General features: G+C 49.7%; 1 protein-coding gene across 3 annotated transcripts in view; it reads left to right on the top strand.

Moving 5' to 3' along the window:
* Positions 1-7,623: 7,623 nt before the first annotated feature.
* LOC130383883 (membrane-associated phosphatidylinositol transfer protein 2-like) overlaps positions 7,624-23,826 on the top strand; it is a 32,529-nt gene continuing 16,326 nt past the window's right edge. For 2 of the 3 annotated variants that reach the window (XM_056591762.1, XM_056591763.1), the window contains exons 1-12: positions 7,624-7,708; positions 13,352-13,566; positions 14,557-14,678; positions 15,205-15,438; positions 15,907-16,248; positions 17,618-17,716; positions 20,216-20,320; positions 20,417-20,481; positions 21,939-22,183; positions 22,674-22,863; positions 23,161-23,280; positions 23,599-23,819. In XM_056591762.1, the coding sequence (XP_056447737.1) occupies positions 7,631-7,708; positions 13,352-13,566; positions 14,557-14,678; positions 15,205-15,438; positions 15,907-16,248; positions 17,618-17,716; positions 20,216-20,320; positions 20,417-20,481; positions 21,939-22,183; positions 22,674-22,863; positions 23,161-23,280; positions 23,599-23,819 (2,036 nt within the window). In that variant the 5' untranslated portion in view covers positions 7,624-7,630. Of the gene's footprint in view, positions 7,709-13,351; positions 13,567-14,556; positions 14,679-15,204; positions 15,439-15,906; positions 16,249-17,617; positions 17,717-20,215; positions 20,321-20,416; positions 20,482-20,810; positions 20,883-21,938; positions 22,184-22,673; positions 22,864-23,160; positions 23,281-23,598; positions 23,820-23,826 lie in introns of all 3 variants that reach the window. The other variant, XM_056591764.1, reaches the window with a different exon arrangement.

Raw genomic sequence — 23,826 nt, 5'->3', positions numbered from 1 at the left:
ACAATAGGTAAACAAATGTTGTCCTCCTTACTGTGAAAAGGTGCTTGCAATACAAGAGTTGAGGAGGTCCAACAAAGTTGCATTTCATTCTTAAAGACTATACAGTTCATGTCTTCCAATATTGTACTAGCCAGACACAACTCTTTCTGGTTTCGTTTGAGTAGCAGTAGTAACAGGATACCATGGGAGGAAGCTGATGGAGGAGATGCTTGAATCTTCAGTGAATCGTCAGTATTCATATACAATAGTACAGCCTTTGTAGACAAATCATTGTTATTGCCCTAATATTAGGTTGTATAGCTCTGGTCATTATTAAACCGTCTGGTCATTTAAGTTTTGTTCCTAAATGTTTATTTAACGAAGTTGCTCATCTCTCAACATTTATATTACAAGAGAGACCTGGCCAAAACATTTGCAGCCTCCAGAAGCATTGTTTCTTTGACCCTCAGTCACACCTTACACATACTCGTACTGTGTGAGGGTGACCTGCTCTCCAGCATCAGCCTGCTCTCAGCTCATTCAACCTAGGGGGGAAACTGGAGGAGTTTCTTGCCAAACCTTCTCCAAAACAATATGATAATCAATATGATGAGCCTTATAAAGTGTTTCTCGTGGGAGTTAAATCCAGTCAAATCGGTGACTACAATATTAGCTTAATAATGAAGGAAGTTGATATGTTAAATAGGAAATGTTTCTATTTACTTTGTTACTTTATTAACTTTTGTCTGTTCATGCAAACCATATCCTGATAGTGATAGTAGGTTTGTCTTGGCAGAGCAGCGCGGAGCGATCACAATGTTGTCGTAAGTCTCTGGCATTTTCCCGCCCGTGGCGCTTAAACCTGTAAAGCCAATTAAGGTAATCAAATGTGTTATTTTTCCAATTATCTCTCGGCGAATGGCATTCTGTGTTTGTGGCGGTTGTCATAGCGGAGAGGGGGCTCCGCAAGGTCAAAGCAACGTTGTGTGAAAATGATATGTGATATTTTGGGCTTGCCACAAGCTCAGAGTTTCCACTTGTATTTTGAAGGGGGGGGGGGGTTGTTGCATCATTGGACAGCTTTGAGGGGGAACCCCTGCCCTCTCCCTGCCACCTCCCTCTGCGGCCACCCCTCTGGCCCCCCAGGCTTTTCCATGTTCTACGTCACTCACCCTCCACCCACACGACCCCCCACCCCTCCCCCCAACTCTTGGAAACTGTACTAAATTTAAAGCGCTCCACCGTAGGGGGGGGCCCACGATGGAAACGGGGGGACACGAGCCCCCCCCGCCTGACAGGAAGCCCTGGCTGCGTGCCCTCCGGCCCCAGCAGGCCCGGCTGTTGTTCCACCTGAGCGTGGTCTCTGGTGGTCCGTGGTGGGGTACGTTGTTGATGTTTAGCAAGTGGGTGAAAAGTGGTGTGAAAAGTAGAGCTCTTCATTTTCTCTCCCACCATGGTGTTTTGTTTTATTAAACCATAAAAAACGGATGCAATAGCTGAAATGAGTAGAAACAAACTTAATTGAAAAGATGCAATCTCTGTATTGTTGGACCCTAATGTGCTGAGAACACCACAGTATTAGCTGGGTTTGACCTGAAGGTCCAGGTTAACTACTACCAGTACTACCGGCACATCAGCCTGCACTGTATAGACACCATCGGAGGTTAACTACTACCACACGAGTACAGCCTGTACTAGACACTAGGGGTGTGACGATACACTCAGCTCACGAGACGAGACGAGACACGATATTGGGTTCACGAGAACGAGACGAGACGAGATTTTAAGAAAACTACAATGACAAATTATATGACTGGACCAACAGACTTTTATTTAACCAAGTCGCGCATGCATTTTGAAATGTTCTATTATAACTCTTTACATGCATGAAATTGAAACTAAAACTAAAATATATAAAAGTTAAATTAAAATAAATTTAATTAAATAATTCTCTTTTTTTCAATTGCAAACAATATTATGTGCAAATCAAATCAAAGTACCCAAAATGTACTTTGATTAAATGTATTCATTTTCGCGGTTATTCAGCCTCTTCTTCTCCTCCGGAAAAACACGAACGCATTGCATTGTGGTATCCGGGAGTAACATGTAGGCTACATCGTATGTACACTCAAATTTGGGTATTTTAAGTGCACTATATAGTGCATGAAATTAACCACTGAGAATTCGAACACCACTACAAAATGGCGAGCACCCTATATAGTACACTATATCCGTGATAGGGAACGATTTCGAACACGGCTTATGGCTGCTTTCGATGCTTCCCCTGCTTCCCCTCCTTCTCCTCCTCTTCGTTTCCTTCTCCTTCTTTAGGTTCTGGCAGGCTAGATGTAGCAAAGGTGCATTACTTCCCCCACAGGCGACAAATAGAAGTTTGGATAAATCGAGACCGATTTTTAACGCGACGGGTAATATCGTCGAGTTTAATCTCTCGAGATCTCGTGGCACGAGATCTCGTCACACCCCTACTAGACGCCATCAGAGGTTAACTACTACAAGACGAGCATCAGGCTGTACTGTAGAGACACCATCAGAGGTTAACTCCTACCAGAGGAGGAGCATCAGTCTGTGCCACAGAGAAAGCCTCACATTATTGGATGCTGTGATGGCCCTTTGGCAGTGTGTCTGTGGCGGTGAAGGCCACCGCTGAGGCTGGAGAGTGGCTCCCTGGCACCGCGGGTCCAGCTGCGTGACGGCTGAACGCGGCGAGCCACGTGCCTCCGTTGCGTCACAACCCAGGGGGTAGCTGAGGCAGTATTTTTAGAAGGCAATGAGTGTATTCTCTAAACGCACAACAGCAACGCACGCTGCTTGCGTATGCAAGGATTATTGTGACCAGGCTATTTTTAGATGCTGCGTGCAAATTATTTACATTTTTCCTCTGCTCTTCCCTTTTTTTTTTTCTCTTCCTGGGTGGAGCGTGGCGGCAATGATACTCTCGCTGGGTGCCGGGGGAACGTGAGCTGCTCATCTGATCCTAACACGTCTGTACTGCAGATGATGCATGTCATGTGGGCCGCATCTCTTGGTTAGATGAGCTGCTGCGTTGTATTCAAGGCCCTGCCACCAATACATATTTTGTATAAACATGTAGAAGCAAAGGGCCTCATCTATATTTATGCAGTCTGGGGACTATGAGGGCCAAAGTCCTTGTGCCGCGGTTGTGTCTGAGGGCCAGAATGATTGAGCAACGCAAGGAATGCCACAGAAAGGAGTGGGAGATGGATGAGGTGGACTGAAGGCAGGGGCGTACTGAAGGCAGGGGCACACTGAAGGCAGGGGCACACTGAAGACAGGGGCGTACTGAAAGGAGGGGCGCACTGAAGGCAGGGGCGTACTGAAGGCAGGGGCACACTGAAGGCAGGGGCGCACTGAAGGCAGGGGCGCACTGAAGGCAGGGGCGTACTGAAGGCAGGGGCGTACTGAAGACAGGGGCGTACTGAAGGCAGGGGCGTACTGAAGGCAGGGGCGTACTGAAGGCAGGGGCGTACTGAAGGCAGGGGCGTACTGAAGGCAGGGGCGTACTGAAGGCAGGGGCGTACTGAAGGCAGGGGCGTACTGAAGGCAGGGGCGTACTGAAGGCAGGGGCGTACTGAAGGCAGGGGCACACTGAAGGCAGGGGCAGTGGGGGATGGAGAGGGACTGAGAGACAACGGACAAACTGTATGAATGAGGGACAGTAAAGAAAATGATATAAGGGCCGTAAGCCCTGATGTGAGCGTCGAGCTGCGATGTGACTTCTAGAACCTTCTCCTAGTTCACCCAAAGAGAAGCTTGTTAGTGCAGAGTTGTATTCAGTTGGATTAAAGTTGGATTTGGAATTTAAAATCCTAATAGTTGAGTGTAATAGGATTTGAATAAATGATTAACCTAAGATTTCTTCAGTATTTGATAAATTCCCTGAACTTGTAAAGCGGTCTCCCCTGCGGCCTGTCTGACCATAAAAGATGTCTCTTATCACGGGCAGGATCACAATAGGCTCGTTGGAACGCCGCCACGCGTCGGGGGTTAGTGGTTAGTGGCAGCATCCCAAACTCGGCCCTAAGCCTGGGCCCTCACAGACTCGTCCCTCAAAAGGGCAACGGAAACCTCCCCCTCCCCGTACTAAAACAGTTTTTAAATAGTTACTTGACAATAAACCCTGGGATTATGGTTGGGGTGACTCATCCAGGACCTGATTGAGCGGTCTCGTCAGGGGATTCTGCTTCCAAGGCTCCAGCAACCCGTTTAAGTCCTAGGGGCCCGAAGGGGCCCTTAAACGGGTTGCTGGAGGGTTGCTGAAGCCTTGGCTAGGACCCGCCTGCGTCCTCTCCTCATCTTCTGCTAGCCTACTTTTCGTTGCAGTCCTTCCCCAAGAGCACCGTTATTTTAGGCAGGCCGCGGTGTACCGCTCAGTGAGAGGGGGGGGCCGGGTTCTGGGGGGGGGGGGGGGGGGGGTTCTGTGCGCAACAAGCACATTGTGCGGCAGAGGTTTCAAAGGGAACTGGAGGACAGAGCAGGAGCAAGGCGGTAGCTCTACTGACCCCATCGCTGCTCCTCCTTCACACCATGCAGGTGGCTGATGTGGGACGTCCCAGATGGGGAGGCAGCAGTTGTGGCACATTTACATTTATACCTACATTAAGGGCATTTAGCAGACGCTTTAATGCAAAGCGACTTACAATAAGTGCGTTTGTCAGAAAAAGAGAAACCACTATATAACTCTGTCGGTACAGTAAGGATGTTCATAGAACCAAGTGCCAAGCAGCACTAACAATGGTTAGGTTAACCCATTCCCCGTACACAAAAAAGATAGGTAGGATAAGATGCTACATAATGCTAAGTACTATTTTTAAGTGCAAGGATGCGTACAACATACAATAAGTGCTTAAGAGAAAATTTAACCCAGGGTCTTTTTCGACAGGAAGACCCATAAAATAAGCCCTCCAGATACTGATTTTCTTTGGGTTTCGTCATAGTAAAAATCTCCCCTCTTGATAATTGGCCGTTTTAAATTAGTTGGAGCCTCTTTTATATTATTTACGGTAGCTGGTAATCGACTTGTGTGGACTTCCTGGAAACATGGACCTACTGGTAAGGCACAGATTTGGAAAATAGTATTTTTGTAAATCACTCCCGGTAAGCTAAATAAGTTGTTGACGCTTCGTTTTATGTGTAGGGACCCTAATTATGCAACTGCAGAGTTTGGTGCTATTTTGAGCAATATTAGAGGTTAAAAAATGCAGATTTGTTCACTGTGCCTCTAGCCAATAACATGGAAGCCATTTGGGCTGTAACATTGCTCCGGGCAACTTTGGGCAAGCTCTATACTCGATTATCAACGAAAAAAAAGTGTCTGGAGGGCTTATTTAATGGGTCTTCATGCCGAAAAGACCCTGGGTTCAATTTTCGCCGGAATTACACTTGGTGTTTGTGGAAGCTGGTGGCATGCTGCATTTACTTCATTAACTTCACAGATTAAAAAAAAAAAAAAACACGTCAGATATTGTCCTATTGGATAACGACTATGATAATAATGGAATGATTATATAACTGATTATTCTCATCAAGACATTCTGCTAAAAAAAAGCCTAAATCATGACCCATTTGCCAAGGAGAATTCGTTTATATTCTTCTGCACCCCCATTCCTCCAAAACCCACTCATTTTCATGCATTTGCATGTTTGGACCAGTGACGATATTGGTCAATAAATGCTTTTTCTCCAGAGGAAGAGCATGAAAATGGTCCTCATTGCATGACACAATTGTGAATATTAACAAAGCAAATAAATGACTCTCAAAAACAGCCTTTGTTGGTTGTGGTCAGCAGAGATCGCTCATGTTGCTAGCTGGCTTCAGATTGCCTGGGAATCTGCTAGTCTGGGAGCGTGAGGAAAACTGGGTTCTACAAGGCTGGTTCAATCACAGAAGGGCTCAGGTGTGGGGTCTTCTCTGAATTGTGCGCACATGAGGGGAGGAGTTTAAAGAAACATTGTGAGTTAAACTTACAATTTGTTTTATTAGGTTGTAAAAGTTAAACTTGGAGCTGTTGGTTGGTCAATTTGAGAAGTCTTAAGAAATGTGTTCACATTGGTTGGTTGAACCTGACAGTATATTTATAAGATATAGTATTTCTTGGAGGTGGTCATATGAACAGATTTGCCTTGGTATCGGCCCTTTACACCCGGGATGCAGCATTAGCCTTGATAGTCCCCTACACCCAAAATGCAACACCAGCCTTGGTATCAGTCCCCTACCCCCAGAATGCAACAGTAGACTTGGTATCAGCCCCTACACCCAGAATGCAACGCTAGCCTTGGTATCAGCTTTGTACACAAGCTTTTGTGGCTCAGTAAAGAGGGGGAGGTGAATTCTGAGTAATAACGTAACACACTGGATCATGATGAAGGAACAGTGCGGACATATTGCATAAAACTACCAAGCACAACATGGAGGGCAGGTTTAGTAATCCATGGGACCAACAAGTCTAAAATGTAAACTATTCTTTAAGAAATTCACACATTCGGTCTTCATTGAAGACTATTAAATAGAAGTGCTTTGTAATTTCAACCGTAGCATAATTGATCAGCCTAAGTAGGCCAACAAATAATAAAAAAAAAGAGACAACTCTGCAACAAGCAAACAATAAAGGCCAACAAATGTATCCATATACATTTAGTGACCGTGGCAGCCACTTCAATGTTTTGGATAAACGGTCAACTCTCTGTTTTCATGCACTGCATGTAAATCGTTCAGGAATTATGTGGGTAATTCTGCGGAATTATATTTACATGGAGCAGTAAACCTGGGCCATATGTGGCAATTAGAGAGTTATGTAATTCTCCCCAATGCACAACAGTAATCCCTCTTATTGCTGAGCTTTGCCATGTGATGCTGCTCAAGGTGTGCGAGGGACCTTCTGTTATTGCCTTTGTTTTGGTCAGCGAGCGGCGACCGGCCGCGGGGCGGTCTGCTGCCTATAAAAAGCTTCACCCTTGAGCCCGGACAACCGCGCTTGTGACTGGGAGCTGCACTTGGATGCTGGTGCCGTTATACAGCCGATTCCCACGGAGAACCTTCTGGTCCGAGGAAACCGCGCGAAGTACTGAACGCAAAACGCCTCGTCTGTTCGTCTTTGTCCCTGCAGGACTGGAGTATAATCGACCTGTGAATACTTTAGTGATGGATTGGTTTTTTGTCTGTGTTTTGTTGTAGGGGCAGATTTAGCTGTCGTTTTATTCAAGTGTTGTTGATTGACATGCCCTCGAGCGTGCTTCCTCAAATGTATTGGGTGTGATCAATATAAATGCAGTGCTGGAATATATGCAAGCTAAAAGAAGAAGTTATGTAATCAGAAATATAGCGTTATGCAGCGTTGTCCCAATATTTTCCGAGCCTCACGGTCCGTCGCTCTCCCCTTCCTTCCCAGGCTCCTTCCATGCGGAGGCTCCATCCATGAGGAGGAGCTGATTCGGACGGGTCACAAATAAGAACCCCCCCCCCCCCCCCCCCCCCCTTCCCCTTCCCCCTCACCCCTTCCTCTTCTACCCCCTCTTTTCGTCTCCCCTCCCTCTACACCTCCCTAACTCCCCCGAGCCCCGTTTGGTGGTCACCCTGAAGACGTCCCACCTCCTCCTCCTCCTCCAGCTCCATCATGCTGATCAAGGAGTACCGCATCCCCATGCCCATGAGTGTGGAGGAGTACCGCATCGCCCAGCTCTACATGATCCAGGTGAGCCTCTTACCTTGGTGATGAGTGTGCATTCCTCAGAGAAACGGGGTATCATATTGCCGGACGCAGCGCTGTGATTGGGCCTTGCCAAGGGGAGGAGACATGCCAGAAGCCCGGAGAGCTGACTCAGGTTTTACAAGCGGGCGGGGGCTGAAGAGGACAGGCTGAAATTTGTTTCAAAAGTGCATTTCATTTTTGTTTTCTTTGCTGGAAATGAGGGTAAAGCCATCCAGTGCATTTGAGGTTGGTGCTGAAGGCTATATCTTCCTGGATGACTTGTGAATATTAATAATAATATTAATAATAATAATGGCTACAACATGAACTGATGCATGTTCAGGGAGCTAAAGTGGTAGACTAGGTGTTAGTAGAAAAGTTCAAAACCAAAACATCCCCAACAGATAACTATTTAATCGGTGTTGGTCTGTATATGAGCGATGGTACACTTGCTATCAGGAATGAAAACATGATAAGATCACAGGAAGCTTAAGGGGGCGAGCCTCCAGCGTCAGCAAGCCTCGTTCTACCTGAAATGCTGTCATGCAGAAACATCAATTTTAGTGTGCCGACCCACTCAGAACAGGTCGTTGTAAAGGGAGGATGTTTCCCAAAGCGTGCCGATTGCTTACAGAGTTCACCCCGAGCGCATCACAGTAAGGAGGAAACAAAAGGTTCTAGTGTTCCTTCGACCGAGGAACAGCTCTGGACTCTCTTCTGGGTCTGTTTCTATTCTGGAAAGGATTGTGTCCTCCCGCACTCCATCCCTCCCACTCTCCCACTCCCACTCTCCCACGCAGCCGCTCACTGTACACACGGGGCGGGTTGGGATGGAGAAGGGATAGGATGTAAGAGGGATGTCTTTGCAAACCAGATCACTGGTCATTGTTCAGCAGATGCTGGTTCACTCAAACAACATAAATAATGAACATTATTCAAATCGAACTGACGTTATCAGATTTTCCCTGACGCACCTGTAGTTCCTGTGAAGTGGCAGGTGGGTAAACTCTGCATCCTGAAGAGGCATGCTTAGGGAGTAGGACACCTCGTGTTAACCACTCACCTGCCATGGCCCAGTTTCCTCAGTTCAGTGTTTCATGGTGTTCTGGGTGCAATGTGAAGGACGTACTCAGCAGAAGCCTCCCATAGCGGCTGCAGCGTGTGCCCATCTATTCCCGGCTCTCTGCAGCGGAGCCACCAGGCCAGGCCGCTGGGTTACTGTAGTCAGAACCGCGGAGGCAGAGAGGGAGGACTACACTCTGCATGTTAGAGAAGTAAAAAATGCGGATGATCATTTCACATGAACTTTTCAAGGATAGTCCATGCTAGAATGCGCGGACTATCCTGCGTAAGTATTGTCGATTTTCTAAGAATAGCTTATTTATCTGGAGCCGGTGGATGGCCTTTAGATGCAGCTAGTGCAGAACGCGTGGACTGTAAACGGCGAACCTGTTTTTACCAGTCAAATGAAGTTCTGCAGGCCCAATCAAGACGACCGTTTAATGGGATCAATAGAGCGAGAATGGGCAGGTTCAGGGGGAAGCTGGCCTGAACCTACAAGAAGTAGGAAATCACACTCTGTATTTTTACATCCAAGGTCAGGGTCTGAGGTAGGCATGGGCGTCGGGCGATATGACTGAAAGCCATATCATGATATAAGTTGTTCATATTGATCGATAAATATTAATAATTTGAATGAGCTAAATAGACTAGGAATGACCATGCTGGATTTAAATACTTCTGCTTAACACTTAATATGACCGTCCATTGTTCTTCATTGATAAACACTCCAATGTCGATACAACAATGACAAAAACAACAAAAAAACACTAAAATATTGTAAATAAGTATGAAACCGTGTTCGTATAACAAACCCAGATTCAGTGGTCCAGTCCCTTTATAGATATTTATTGAACATGTTTTATATTGATATTGATCAAAAGTCTATCACGATACAATAATTTACTGTTTTATGGCCCAGGCCTAGTCTGAGAGTGGGAGTGTCAGGCCCTGGGACATGTATGGTATTGGTAGCTGTAGACTAATGTACACACTTAAAAATAGTTCTTAGCATTGTGTAGCATCTTATCCTAGCCATCTTTGTTACATACGGGAAATGGGTTAACCTAGCGATTGTTAGTGTGCGCTTGGCACTTGGTTCAAAGAACACCTTTACTGCACAGTCAGCGATATATTGTCGTTTCTCTTTTGTCTGACATTGGATAAAAGCGTCTGCTAAATGCCCTGAATGTAAAAATATACTCTGCATCGCTAAATTTGAAGTCTAAATACGTCTATTATTCATGCGTGGATCAAAGTGGAGGAGAGGGACCTGCTGACGACGTGTTGTGTAATCCACTGACGTATTTAGGCCTGCCTTGTGTTGCGCTACATCTTCATAGTGTCTACTTGCACCACCAAAGTGCCTTACTGTATTACTCATGTTTCCCAGAGAGCCCCAGTGCTAGAGGTTCAGCACTCGCTCTAGGAAACGAGCCGCTTCTCCTCTCCGCCGCGCGCCCCAGACGGTAGAGGAAGAAAGGAGAGAACCTGGGAACTCTTCCATTAGTGACCGGCAGTAACCCCCCCCCCCCCCCCCCTGCAGCCCATGCCGATGCCAGGCTTTTGTCGCCACGGCAACCGTGACATTGCCGGTGTGTGACGGTGGTCAGGTTTTTGACCACCAAGAGGGGAGGGAGAAGAGGGAGAGATAGAGAGGGGGGGAGGGAGGGAAGGGGGCTAGAGAGATTTTTAAAAGGCATTAGAAAGAAAGCAACTAACTTTTTTTTCTAAAGTTAAAGGAGGACTGTCGAGGGTAACCATTCACCCTCTCCTCATTGCAAGGTTACCAGGGCAACTGCAGCATGGAAACAAAACCCCGGGGGGAGGTTGACCCTGGAGCCAATGCCGGGCACCCTGCGGGCTGGGGGTGTGATGCCTTCACCGTCTTCAGTGACTGTGTCTTATGACCTTCAAGGGCCGCCTCCTCTTTCGTTGATGGTCAACAGCAGGTTCTGACAGCGCTGTGCTTTTGGTTTTGTGACACAGAGTGCAGCTCGAGTGCAGGATGTGAGGGGGAAGTGACGCCTGTACGATGTATGGGTCGCACTGTGGGGGCTGAGCTCTGTCTGGTCCAGGAGCCTCTTGAGGGGAAACAAGCCGACAAGGCCTCAGCGGTGGCGGTTACATGAGGCAACCAGGACGTGACCTCACGCTTCCTGCCAGCGAGGCCTCTAGTTCCCCTCTGCACACACACTCTTATCAACGCTGCAGAGCATATAGGGTCCGAAAAAATATTTACATTCAATTTTTTTAAAAGAGCTCACTCATCCCAGAAGACGAAATAGTGGAAAATGTCGAGTGTGTCGACTCTATGTTGATGTTTCCCTGGCATTTTTATTAGCTGTTTAAAGACTCCACTAGTCCTGGGATTCTGTTGGTAGCACTGGGAGACATGGGTTTGGGTTCAGCTCCTACTTTCTGCTCCTTCTCAACAAGGACTAAATGAGGCTTTAAAGAAGGACTGTTACTTTCCACGAGTCCATTTCCCTCCAAACCTCTTTCCTTATTAAGTGGACGACCAAAAACTATGTCTCTGATTCTGTGTGTCTGTATCTGCGTCTCAGTCGCTCTCTCGCTCGCTCTCTTTGTTTGGCTCTCAGTCTCAGGCAGTGGGAGGAAGAGGAATATATACCAAGTTTTTTGGCATACTTAGAGGTTGGCAATATAATTAGCATCATGCCTTTTCCTTCCTCATTATAATTTATTTTTAGTTTTGCATTTAATCATGTACTCATCTTTTCAAATGTAAGCCTGCCTGACCATGTATTTAGTACCTGTTTTTATATGATTTTAAAATCGCCATGCACTTGTTAAGCTTGAAGTGGAACTCCAGTCCTAAACGTTGCGCTGTTGGGTCTTCATGGGTCCTGGGTGGATGTTGTCTCTGGGTTTGAAGGTATTGAATGTAATCGTTGCTTCGGATTGTTATTCGCTGTTATGGCATCGCTCAGCATTGTAAATTAGTGTTGCAACAATTAGTATATCAATCGGTTCTACAGATAATGTATCAAATCTAATTTCGATAATTGATTAAGAGTTCAAGTTATTTATTTGTACAAGAATAAGTACTAGCTACATCATGTCTCAGTTCAATAAAACATGATGTTCATGGATCATTATAAAAGGAAAAGTTAGGTTTTTCTGTGGTGCTTGCATATAAAAGCAGCCGTTTTAAGACCTCACTGGTAGATGAGGACGAGTGGTTGGGCGGCGCTGAGACGGTCATTTCCGGAACACAAGTACCAAATGTCTGAACCCTGAGTTCACTGGGCTCACATCACGAAGAGGCACACTTCCTCCTGTCTGTTCTTAAAGCGTTCAGGGAAGCAGTCGTTACTGTGACGACACTGCAGTGTGTGACATCCTTAAGGCACGCACAGGGCCTTCTCTCTCGTGTGTGTGTGTGTGTGTGTGTGTGTGTGTGTGTGTGTGTGTGTGTGTGTGTGTGTGTGTGTGTGTGTGTGTGTGTGTGTGTGTGTGTGTGTGTGTGTGTGTGTGTGTGTGTGTGTGTGTGTGTGTGAGAGATGTAAATAGAGAGAGGGTGGGGCACCAGGATTGGGTATTGGGGCTTCCTGCTTTGCAAATAGTGTTTACGTGACTCCAGAACGTCGGCTAATTATGGGAATATACAAATGGTCTACCAACGTTTGCCAAAGTACAGGCAGGCTGAACTAGGTCAATGAGGGCCTTGTGTGTTCAGGCTTCACCGCCTCCAAAGGAAACCCTCAGGGTGGGTGTTTGTGTGTGTGTGTGTGTGTGTGTGTCTTTGTTCAGATGTTTTTAATAAAGCTGGGAGGAGCATTAACCAGAGCAGCACTGGGCCGGAATTTGGCTCGGGAGGTAGAGCGGGTTGACAACCGCAAGGTTACTAGTTCGATCCCAGACTCCTCCTAGCTGTCGAGTTGTCCCTACGAAAGGCACCTTACTGCTTCCGATGATCAGGGTGTCGCCTTGCATGGTTGACACCGCCGTCGGTGTGTGAATATTAAGCAATATTGTAAAGCATTTTGATTGGCCGCTGGTTAGAGAAGCACTGTATAATTCAGTCCATTGAACATCAGGGCTGGGTAAAAAAAATCGATTTTATCGATTTTGGATCGATTTCATTAAAATGTTGTGATATCGAATCACAGGGCATGAGATCGATTTCTTTTTTCATTTTTTTTTCAGATTTCTTGTTACCATTATTATTTTTGCACTTTTATAAACAATGCCTTAATGCAATTTGCAGTGAATGTTGTAGTTCAGGTACAATTTCACTTGCAATTCCTTTTTAATTTCAAAATTGCACTTTTGCGACTTGAGACAAGTTTAAACTGTCCAACTTAAAAGTTTGCACTTAAAACCTGTTGTTTAAGGTGAAGAGAAAAAAGAAAGTGCATTTGTATTTTGTAACACAGTTGAGCCATTTTCATTATTTAAGAGCAGATTGAATCGAATCATGATTAATCGATTCAGAACCTTATGAATCGAAATCAAATCGATTTAGGACATTGGCCACGACACCCAGCCCCATTGAACGTGTAGCACTGCTCCCTCCCCCCTCCCCCCTCCCCCCTCCCCCCTCCCCCCTCCCCCCTCCAGAAAAAGAGCCGTGAGGAGACCTGCGGCGAGGGCAGCGGCGTGGAGATCCTGGAGAACAAGCCGTACGAGGACGGGCCGGGCGGCGCTGGCCAGTACACCCACAAGGTCTACCACATCGGCATGCACATCCCCAGCTGGTTCCGCTCCATCCTGCCCAAGGCCGCGCTGAGGGTGGAGGAGGAGTCCTGGAACGCCTACCCCTACACCCGCACCAGGTGACTCCCCCCCCCCCCCCCCAGTACTCAGTACTCTCTTATCCGTGAACCTGTCAGAGGAATGCGTTGCTTGGTGTTTTGTGAACTCAACTGAGCAGTTAGGTTGTTCAAGCGTCTTCTGAGGACGCGTGGGTACACATCCGTACGGGCGCCTCAACAATCATGGAACGAAGGAGGACTGGTGAGCGTCTGGTGGCGTCCTCTCTGGTCTCTGCTGCACCAATTAGAAAAACAGACCCCCGGTCAGCCAGGCTTTTCATTAGTGCTGGGGGGGGGGGGGGGGGGGGGGCCTGTGGAGGTCTGGAGGTGCTGACAGGATATTGACATTTAAGAGACGAGCCGCCAGCTGCTCTCCTGCCCTGTTTGATGTCGGCCACCTCTTAATGCTCCGGCTGGGCCCGCCTCATTGGCGACCCAGGGGGCGTCCTGATTGGTCGGTTTGAGGGCGTCCTGATTGGTCCGTCCAGAGTGTATCCTGATTGATTGGTCTGTCCAGAGGGCATCCTGAGCCAACACAGAGTCATCCAAAGGGCCGCTGCATCCAGACCATCCATCGTCATGTTGATGAAACGGGGGGGGCTCTTGGCAGCAGGCTCCTCACTCTCCTTCTCAACAGACAGGGAGGAGGAGGGCCCTGGCGCTAAGGGAGGGAGGAGGAGGGCTGTGGGGGTGGCCTGGCTCCAACTCTCCCTGCGGAGAGGGAGGAGGAGGGCCGTGGGGGGGGTGGGAGCTGTCATGTCTTTTCAAAATAGCTTCTTATTCTCCAGCCCTCCGGCACTAAATCGGGCCCCCGTTTGTTTGTCTCGAAACGAGGGCTTATGTTTATTTGTGATGCAAGCACACTGAATGCATTGGATGTTCTAGAAGATAAAGCCCCCCTCCAGCTGGTCCAAGCATCATCGCCATGGACCATGATCAGCTTCTCATTATGTCCTCCTCCTCTTCCTCCTCCTCCTCCTCCTCCTCCTCCTCCTCCTCCTCCTCCTCCAGGTACACCTGTCCGTTTGTGGAGAAGTTCTCCATCGACATCGAGACGCACTACAAGCCCGATACGGGGAACCAGCCAGACGTCTTCAACATGGGGGCCGCTGAGAAGAGGCAGAGGACCCTGGGTGAGGCCGGGGACCCCCTCTGTGACCCCCTCTGGGCCTGTGCGCACTTGGAACTTAGCAGGCATCATGTGGTGTACGACGGGATGGTTGAGATGTAATGTTAAAAGCTGTCATATTGACTTCCTGGTTTATCAACCCGCCCGTCATGAGGTCTGGATGGAGGTGAGGCCCACTAGTGGTGACTGCAGGTAGCGCATGTTAGTGTTTATTTTTTATCATGAAGTATTGTATGGGTTTGTTTGCACTGAGTATTGATGACCGGTTATTATGTGGTATACGTATCATAGTGGCGTTCTTTGGTGAACCATCCACACGTTTTCTATTAGGATTACGATTTAACAGCCACCGTTTTTCTGAAAGAGAGCGGTCCCCCTGAGAGACTTCTGAGGGTGAAACCCTGAGAAGACATTCAGAGCAGAGCCTTTCCTGCCCAACGCCGACCCCTCCATCAGACCTCCTGTTTAGAGAGACGATGAGGGCCTTGAGAGACGTCGTCCCCTCCTGACGCTGAGCCCCCCTCCCCCAGACCCCATCGACATCGTCACGGACCCCGTCCCGTCCCACGAGTACAAGGCGGAGGAGGACCCCCGCCTCTACCAGTCGGCCAAGACGCAGCGGGGGCCCCTGAGGGACGACTGGATCGAGGAGTACAACAGCGGCCCCGGCGACACCCCCGTCATGTGTGCCTACAAGCTGTGCAAGGTGGAGTTCCGCTACTGGGGCATGCAGTCCAAGATCGAGCGCTTCATCCATGACGTAGGTGGGTACCCCCGATGCCCAGGTCCGTTGAACCCCCATGTCCCCCCCCCCCGTCCCCCCCCCCTGCAGCCCCTTCTATCTGATATCTGTAAGAATCCCTTGTGTCAAAGGCTGGGGACACGGCGGCGGACGAAACTTAACCACGTTTTTATCAGAACAAACTTATCTGGAAACTTGCCTTTGGAGGCTTGCTTTGTAACCAGGGAAACCTCTCTTCATTTCCTTGTTACCAAGGGAACGTCGTTTAGTGCCTTGTTACCAAGGAGACGGAACACGAAGCTTGGCTTGTTACCAGGGACACCTTTTCCCTTTGCCTTGTTACCAAGGGAAACCTCCTCCCCCCCCTCCTCCCCTTGCCTTGTCACCACGGTAACCGTATGTACCGCATGGTCGCGAGCGGGACCGCCACAGCAACACACACTGCCCCCCCCCCCCCTGTTTGAGCTTCTCCCCTGCTGCCTTGCTCCAGGGCTGAGGAAGGTGATGGTGCGGGCCCACCGGCAGGCGTGGTGCTGGCAGGACGAGTGGTACGGCCTCACCATGGAGGACATCCGCCAGCTGGAGCTGGAGACCCAGCTGGCGCTGGCCACCAAGATGGCCCAGTTCAGCCAGGCGGAGGAGGCGGCGGAGGCCCACGGCGGAGCCTCCTCGCCGGGGGACGCCGAGAAGGAGGCCGGCGGCGGTGGCGGCGGAGGCCCGGAGGCGGAGGAGGGGGGGGCCGGCTCCTCCGGGGACACGCTGCACGCCCGGGGCCCGCTCACCAAGCAGTGGTCCACCTCCTCCCGCTCCTCCCGCTCGTCCAAGAGAGGAGGTGAGGGCCCGGGCTGGGCTGGGGGTGTTGGGGTTTGTATGGGGTGTGCCTGTTGGGGTGAGGGGTTTTGTGTGTGTGTGGGGGGGGGGGGGTGTGTGTGTGTGGGGGGGGGGGTGTGTGTGTGTGTGTGTGTGTGTGTGTGTGTGTGGGGGGGGGGGGGGGTGTGTGTGTGTGTGTGTGTGTGTGGGGGGGGGGGGTGTGTGTGTGTGTGTGTGTGTGTGTGTGTGTGTGTGTGTGTGTGTGTGTGTGTGTGTGTGTGGTGTGGGGTTGTAGGGGGTTGTGTGGGTGTGGGGTTGTAGGGGGTTGTGGGGTGTGCGTGGGTGTGGGGAGGTGTGCGTGTGTGTGTGTGTGGGGGGGGGTGTTTGGGTGGGGGGTTGTGTGGGTGTGCGTCGGTGTGCGGAGGTGTGTGTGTGTGTGTGTGTGTGTGGGGATGGAGGTGTGCGTGTGTGTGGGTTGTCAGTGCCGTAACAGGTCTCTTTGGTGTACGTCGGTGTTATTGTTAGATTACAGCACCGGTGTTTTGAAAAGCTCTTCCTTTTGAATTCCAGGGAGCAGTTAAAGTGAGAGCCGTGTTCCTACTGTCGGAGGGCTTCCTCCATGCGTAGCTCCGTATCCGGGCTGTATTCTCCACTCACCCCCTCCCTCACCCCACTGCCCCCAATGCAGCGCTCCACAGCTATTTTTAGCTGCAGCGGCTCTGACATCACCAGCCACATGTCAGGACAGCCCCCCCCTCATAGCCTTATCTCTCTCCCCCGCTCTCTCTCTCTCTCTCCCCCGCTCTCTCTCTCGCTCTCGGTCTCTCTGTCTCTCTCTCTCCCCCTCGCTCCCGCCCGCCTCTGCTTCTCCAGGTTATTTTTAGCTGCGGTGACATCACGGGGCAGAGGAGGCGGATTGCCCCCCCCCCCCCTCCACCACTGCCGCTTTCTCCTGTGTGCTGACAGCCACAGCTGTGCCCCCTTCACCCTCTACCCCCCCCTCCCCTACCACCTCCACCCCTCCACCACCACTGTCCTTCACACCCTCAAAGCACAGATTTAACCTGGGAGGATGACCTCTCCTCCCCCTCGCTCCGTCCTCATGATACTGATGGCGGGGGGTTGGGGGGGGGGGGGGGGGGGGGGGGAAGTCTTCACTCTCTGAGTCTGATGGACAGGGTTGCCTCGTCATTGTTTGCCAATTAATAATAGGATAATATTTGAACTAGTCAGCAGGTGTGTGTGTGTGTGTGTGTGTGTGTGTGTGTGTGTGTGTGTGTGTGTGTGTGTGTGTGTGTGTGTGTGTGTGTGTGTGTGTGTGTGTGTGTGTGTGTGTGTGTGTGTGTGTGTGTCAGCGGTCCACCCGGTAAGCTCTGTGCTCTGTGTTCCAGTGAGCCCGTCTCACCACAGCATCTCTGAGTGGAGGATGCAGAGCATCGCCCGCGACTCGGAGGAGAGCTCGGACGACGAGGAGTTCTTCGATGCCCACGGTAAGGCGCCATTTCTGGCAGTGTGTCACACTGCCAGAGAAAGAGCCAGACACGCACAGGCCATCGCATGCTTTACAGGGTAACAACAGGCCGGGTGTGCTGCCATCTAAGGGTAAATCAGAGTACTACCCATCAAGCTCCAACGCACCTCCGGTCCCCACAAAGGGGCGTTCTCGTAGGTTTTGGTCTGCACTGACCTTTGATAAGGGAGAGAAAATAAAAGCTCTGTCCTCTGCTCTCTCTCCTACGTTTTTCCACCCTTAAGTGTGTGTGTGTGTGTGTGTGTGTGTGTGTGTGTGTGTGTGTGTGTGTGTGTGTGTGTGTGTGTGTGTGTGTGTGTGTGATGGGCAAGATAAATCTTAGCTACACATTCTGAGGGTGCATAGGAGTGTTTTGTATAGCTAATTGCTAGGCAGTACGGTGGTGTGTGTGTTTTAACCTCTAGATGGCACCAAACCCCCAGATGTGGCCTGCATGTATTTCTGCTTTAATGTTAGCTGCTTACCTGCTCTGTCCCCCCCCATCCCTGTCTGACTCTGCATGCATCTTTTCAATCACAGATCAGTTCTTAAGCTTCTCAGATACCCAGCATGCATTGGGCCTTCAGATGCAATAGATGAGCTGGGGCTGGCTGGCTTGACCTGAAGTCAGACTCCTGCAACACTTTCTCCCGTCCGTCTCCTTGGGCTCATCAATCGGTCGATCGGTCCCTCAATCCCTCATGCTGTGAAACGCACTTGACCTCCCCTACCTCCGCCTAACGGCATTAGTCATGAGTCTCCTCAGGCTCACGGCGGGCCTCAAAGCGTACATGTGGAAGAATGACTTATTAACTCCTAGTTATGCCTGTATTGATTTATGGATAAAAGCCACTTGCCGAACTATGCCCTATTTTAATGTTGCTGACGTAGTCTTCCTTATCAAGTATTATGATTATTCATCAAGTGATGAATAAAGATGAAAGTGGGTTGTCATGGATGCATGTCAGAAAAGTTATTCGGAAATCATTAAAGTATACTGCCTTATGTTTTCATTTGACCGTATTCATTTTGTGAGTTACAATATCGCATTGAATACCGTTCAGTACTATCAGTCAACCACATTTAAAGTTGCAATGTTACACAAGCACTATTGCATACCCCCTTATTTAAATTTTTTGATTATCAACAAACAATTACAAGTACGTTACTAACAAACGCATACCAGTGTCCATAAAGCATGTGAACATTTATTAAGGATGGCTCCTTTACCTTCATATCATATACAGAAAACATATTTTTTCAAATTTAAAAAGAGGTAAACTAAAATAAATCAACATTCTTTCTTTTAGGATTTTGTTAGCTTATATTAGTTGGCATTAGTTCGATTTAGGAAGGATTGGTTATCTGCATCACTGACACCCCAGATACGGTAATCAAAAGAGTCCTTTACTTTGGACAGCCGAATCCCTGTCCTGATACTTTGTGTGTCTTAGAGATGGGAGAAGGTCCATGTTTAGTCAGATTTATGGATCGAATCCTCGTAGTATTGCAACACTGAGGTAGAAAGTTGTGCTAAAAAACACAGAAAGTTATTCTACAATGACATCATTCCAATATAATATTAGGTATATGCCACTTCTTCCATATAAAATCAATTGAGGGCACATCATAACCACATGAATCCATACTTATAAAATCGCACACAACATATCTTATCGCATATTACATTTATGTGGACATAACTGCAATATTTATAAAATCGCAATGCATGTCATCACAGCACTCTTAATGGTTTGAATGTTAACGTATGGTGAGGAAGTGGCTTATTCACGTCCCCATACCGAACAAAAGGTTGACCGGTTGACCATGTTGACCCTCGCTCAACGTTACACCCTCATCAGTTATCTTCCACAGTGTGGGCCATGCAGGCTGGTTCAAACGATCCCAGAGTTACCGTCCACAGTGTGGGACATTCATGCTGGTTCAAACGATCCAAGAGTTACCTACCACAGAGTGGGCTATGCAGTCTCGGTCTGGTTCAAACAATCCCAGAGCTGTTCAGATCTGTGTGTGCACATCCTCCCAGGTGGGCTGGGATGATGCTGCACGCCATTTAGGGCATATCTTGGAATCTTGAGTAGGAGACGCATCTGAGTACAATAGCCATCGGTGGGGGAGCGATGTGTAGGAGGAAGTGATGTAATCATACAGGATGTTCCTGCTGATGGAGCGAGTATCCACCGCTTAAGACTCAACTGCAGTCTGCAGTTAATAAGGAACCCTTCCTTATGGAGGGGATAACAATGTCTTATTAAATCAGAGGGTTGTTGCTTGGTTGAGTAAAGGCCTAGTGATCAGTGAGGAGGTGTGTTCTAACAAGAAGCTGGTTGTGTTCACCTTGGGATCTGAAGGAGAACATATATAACATGAAGGTGACCAATGACCATGAGTTTTCTCCTGTACCTCCAGAGGAGAACGTAACATGAAGTTGACCCTGAGTGTTCTCCTGTGTCTCCAGAGGACCTGTCGGACAACGAGGACGTCTTCCCCAAGGAGATCTCCAAGTGGAACTCCAACGACCTCATGGACAAAATCGAGGCCGCCGACGCAGACGGGACGTCGGGTAGGAGCGAAGATCTGCCCCGGTGTTGAAACACCTGATTCTCTGTGACCTTATTGTGGTTAAAGTTTTTCTTTCTGTGTGTGTGTGTGTGTGCAGGTGAACTCTTTAAGGAAATGACAGTGGACTATGAAAGCACCGCCAGTGAGGAGCGACTGGACGAGGTAGGCCCACCTGTCATTCTGCGAGGTCTTGGTCTCAGCAGAACTCCGCTGTGTCCTCTTTTAAAGGTCTCAAGGAGGGTCCGATCCAGAGGCAGCTGCTTAACATCCTGTATTTTATTTTACTAAACAAAAGGTGCGGTCAAATCGAAGAAGCACAGCACAACTCTTAAACTAGGAACGGTTGCGTTTAAGAGTAACACCACATGAAAATGAATCTGCCGCAACAGCGCCCCCTGCTGGAGAAACGTGGGTCATTGCAAATGCTATTTCTGCTCCGGGATTGGAGGTGGGCTTCTGTCCATCAAGCCTCTCTGTCCTCTTGTGTTCAGATGCGTGGCCCTGTTAGAGGCCGAGCCGCTAGCTCTACCATTCCCACCATCACCGTTACCCGACACCAGTCAGTAAGTAAACATGTCGTGGCCCCCCCCCCCCCCCCCCCCCCTGTGCCCTGCTGCATTGTGGTCCTTGAAGTAGCTTCTGATACAACCTGTCCCAGGGAGCTGGTTCTCCCCTCTGCCCAAACCCAGCTCTCCCCCCGACAACTCACCTGTGGAGCTGCCCCCTCGTGTTTGTCCGTGACCTGTGACCTGTGACCTGTGACCTGTTACCCGTGACGTGTTTGCTGCTTCTCTGAGAACTGTCCGACTATCTGAATAGCGTGGCTGCTGTCGTTGTTTTGTTGTTGTTTATTTGGGGGGGGGGGGGGGTCCGGGTCCTGTTTGAAGAGAGTTTGAGGATGTATCAGAGGGTCTAGAGAAGCCCCCTGGTGGGCCATGAACCTCCGTTTGGAAACACGATGAGAGCTTTGAGGTCTGTTCACCATTTTCCTGCTGCCATGAGGCCTTGACAGCGGTTTAAATGTAGGAATTAGATGTAAGGGTGTCCAAAACGATGTTTTATCCCAGCATGCACTTGGGCTTGTCCTGAACACGCCCCCTTTATAAAGTGTATAATGTTGGAGGTCAAGGGGATGAATGGAAGCCATGTCAACATTCCAGAACAGCATTGAAGTGGTTGCGTATGCCTCTTTGTCCAGCGGTCAGTTTTTGTAAAGATGGACACAAAAGCTGAGCGAGGGCTGGTCTTGAGTCAGCACAATCACTCCATAACTCCCAACAATTATGATACCGGCAGCAGGACTGTTACTGATGGAAAGGTTAAATGATCATCACTGCAGTGAAACAGCTCCGCCATGAGGGCTGGGCCCTGATCCACTTGGTATTGTGTTAGTCAATTCCTGTGTATTTGTTTGAGTTTTATTGTCATGCTTTTTTTTTACCAACAATTTTCGTTGCCCTTCTATTGTGACCTTTAACAAATCCCTGAGCTACCTCATCATCCCGGTCTCTTCTCACCTGGTCTTACCTCTGCATGTGTGTGTGTGTGTGTGTGTGTGTGTGTGTGTGTTTGCATGTATGTGTGTGTGTGTGTGCATGTATGTGTGTGTGTGTGTGCAGGACTGCTCGTCCCAGCAGGGTCTGCAGCCCTCTAACATCCACGTGCTGATTCTGGTGCTGCACGGGGGCAACATCCTGGACACGGGCGGGGGGGAGGCCAGCAGCAAGCAGGCCGACGTCAACACGCTGAGCGGGGCCTTCGAGGGCGTGATGCGCGTGCACTACCCCACCGCGCTGGGCCGCATCGCCCTGCGCCTGGTGCCCTGCCCCGCCATCTGCGCCGAGGCCTTCAGCCTGGTCTCCAAGTGAGCACACACGGACACGCACACACACGCACGCACACATGGACGCAGGCATGCTCGCACACACGGACGTATACGCATGCACACATGCACGCCCGCATGACGCACAGACACACGGGCATACGCACACACTCACGCATACACATACGCTCGCACACACACACACACACAGAAGTACATACATACATACCTACACACACACGCGCGTGCACACACACACATACACACACACACTCAACAACAAATTAACATGTGTAAACAGATATTTATTGTACACACATATATAGAAAAAAAGGCCATATACAGAGGGTAAATTAAGATTCAAAGGGCCTGTGAAAAGCACTGAGGAATCAAGGTTTATTTTTGCACTGCGTTTCTCTGATTGGCTGCCGTCTGGTTGATAAACACGTAGATATAAACCCAGACTCATAGGCTCGTGAGTGCACCACCACGTCAGGGTTATTATCGTAACACACGCTGCTCTGTGCTGCAGTCTGAGTCCGTACAGCTACGACGAGGGCTGTCTGTCCAGCAGCCAGGACCACATCCCCCTGGCCGCGCTGCCCCTGCTGGCCACCTCCTCGCCCCAGTACCAGGAGGCCGTGGCCACCGTGGTGCTGCGGGCCAACCAGGTGTACGCCGACTTCCTGCGCTCGCTCAACGGAGACTCCTTCTCCGGCCAGGTGAGCTCCACGCACTGGGAACCTTGATGGGAGCCTGCACTGGGACCATGGGAAGATACATGCAGTGGGAGAATGGGGAGAGTCAGAGGGGCCCCAAAATGCAGTGGGGGTAAAGGGGAGAGTCAGAGGGGCCCCTAAATGCAGTGGGAGTAAATGGGAGAGTCAGAGGGGCCCCTAAATGCAGTGGGGGTAAAGGGGAGAGTCAGAGGGGCCCCTAAATGCAGTGGGGGTAAAGGGGAGAGTCAGAGGGGCCCCTAAATGCAGTGGGGGTAAACAGCAACTGGTTCTTGTCCTCAGGTGTGTCTGATCGGGGACTGCGTGGGCGGGATCCTGGGCTTCGACGCCCTCTGCACCAGCAACCAGACGGTGAACGAGAGCCAGAACAGCAGCCGCAGAGGGTCGGTGGTCAGCGTGCAGGTAGGACCCCCCCCCCCCCACCATTCATCTCTGATCCATGAGGCCACCTCTTATCAATCTCTCATCCATGAGGCTGCAGGTAGGAGACCACCTCTCCATTGTCCCTTATCCATGAGGCTCGCTAGCTAGAACTGTCTTCTATCTGTTCCACCGTCCTCTGATGCCTTGCTATAGTTCCTATAGGGGAACGTCCCGTCTGGAGCGTATCGGCTCGCTGGTAGACCTTCATCCTTCTCCCGGGGTGCTCTTGAGCAGCCCCTCCGTGATGAAGCTCTCTTCCTGCCAGTGAAACGGGCTCCCCTCATCGTTCTGTAACAGGACCAGGACCTGCTGTCTCCGGGCTTCATTGTGCCCTGCGGGCAGGGCCTGATGTCCCCCGGCCTGGAGGCCAGCCGCCACCTCAGCCGCAGCAACATAGACATCCCCCGCTCCGGCTCCTCGGCCTCCGACGACACCAAGAAACCGCTGACCCGCAAGAGGAGCGACTCCGGCACCTACGAGGTGGACACCATCAAGCAGCACCACGCCTTCCTGTCCAGGTGGGTG

Source organism: Gadus chalcogrammus, chromosome 6, assembly GCF_026213295.1.
Source record: "Gadus chalcogrammus isolate NIFS_2021 chromosome 6, NIFS_Gcha_1.0, whole genome shotgun sequence".
NCBI classification, from domain to species: domain Eukaryota; kingdom Metazoa; phylum Chordata; class Actinopteri; order Gadiformes; family Gadidae; genus Gadus; species Gadus chalcogrammus.
This window is presented reverse-complemented; position numbering and strand designations above follow the sequence as displayed.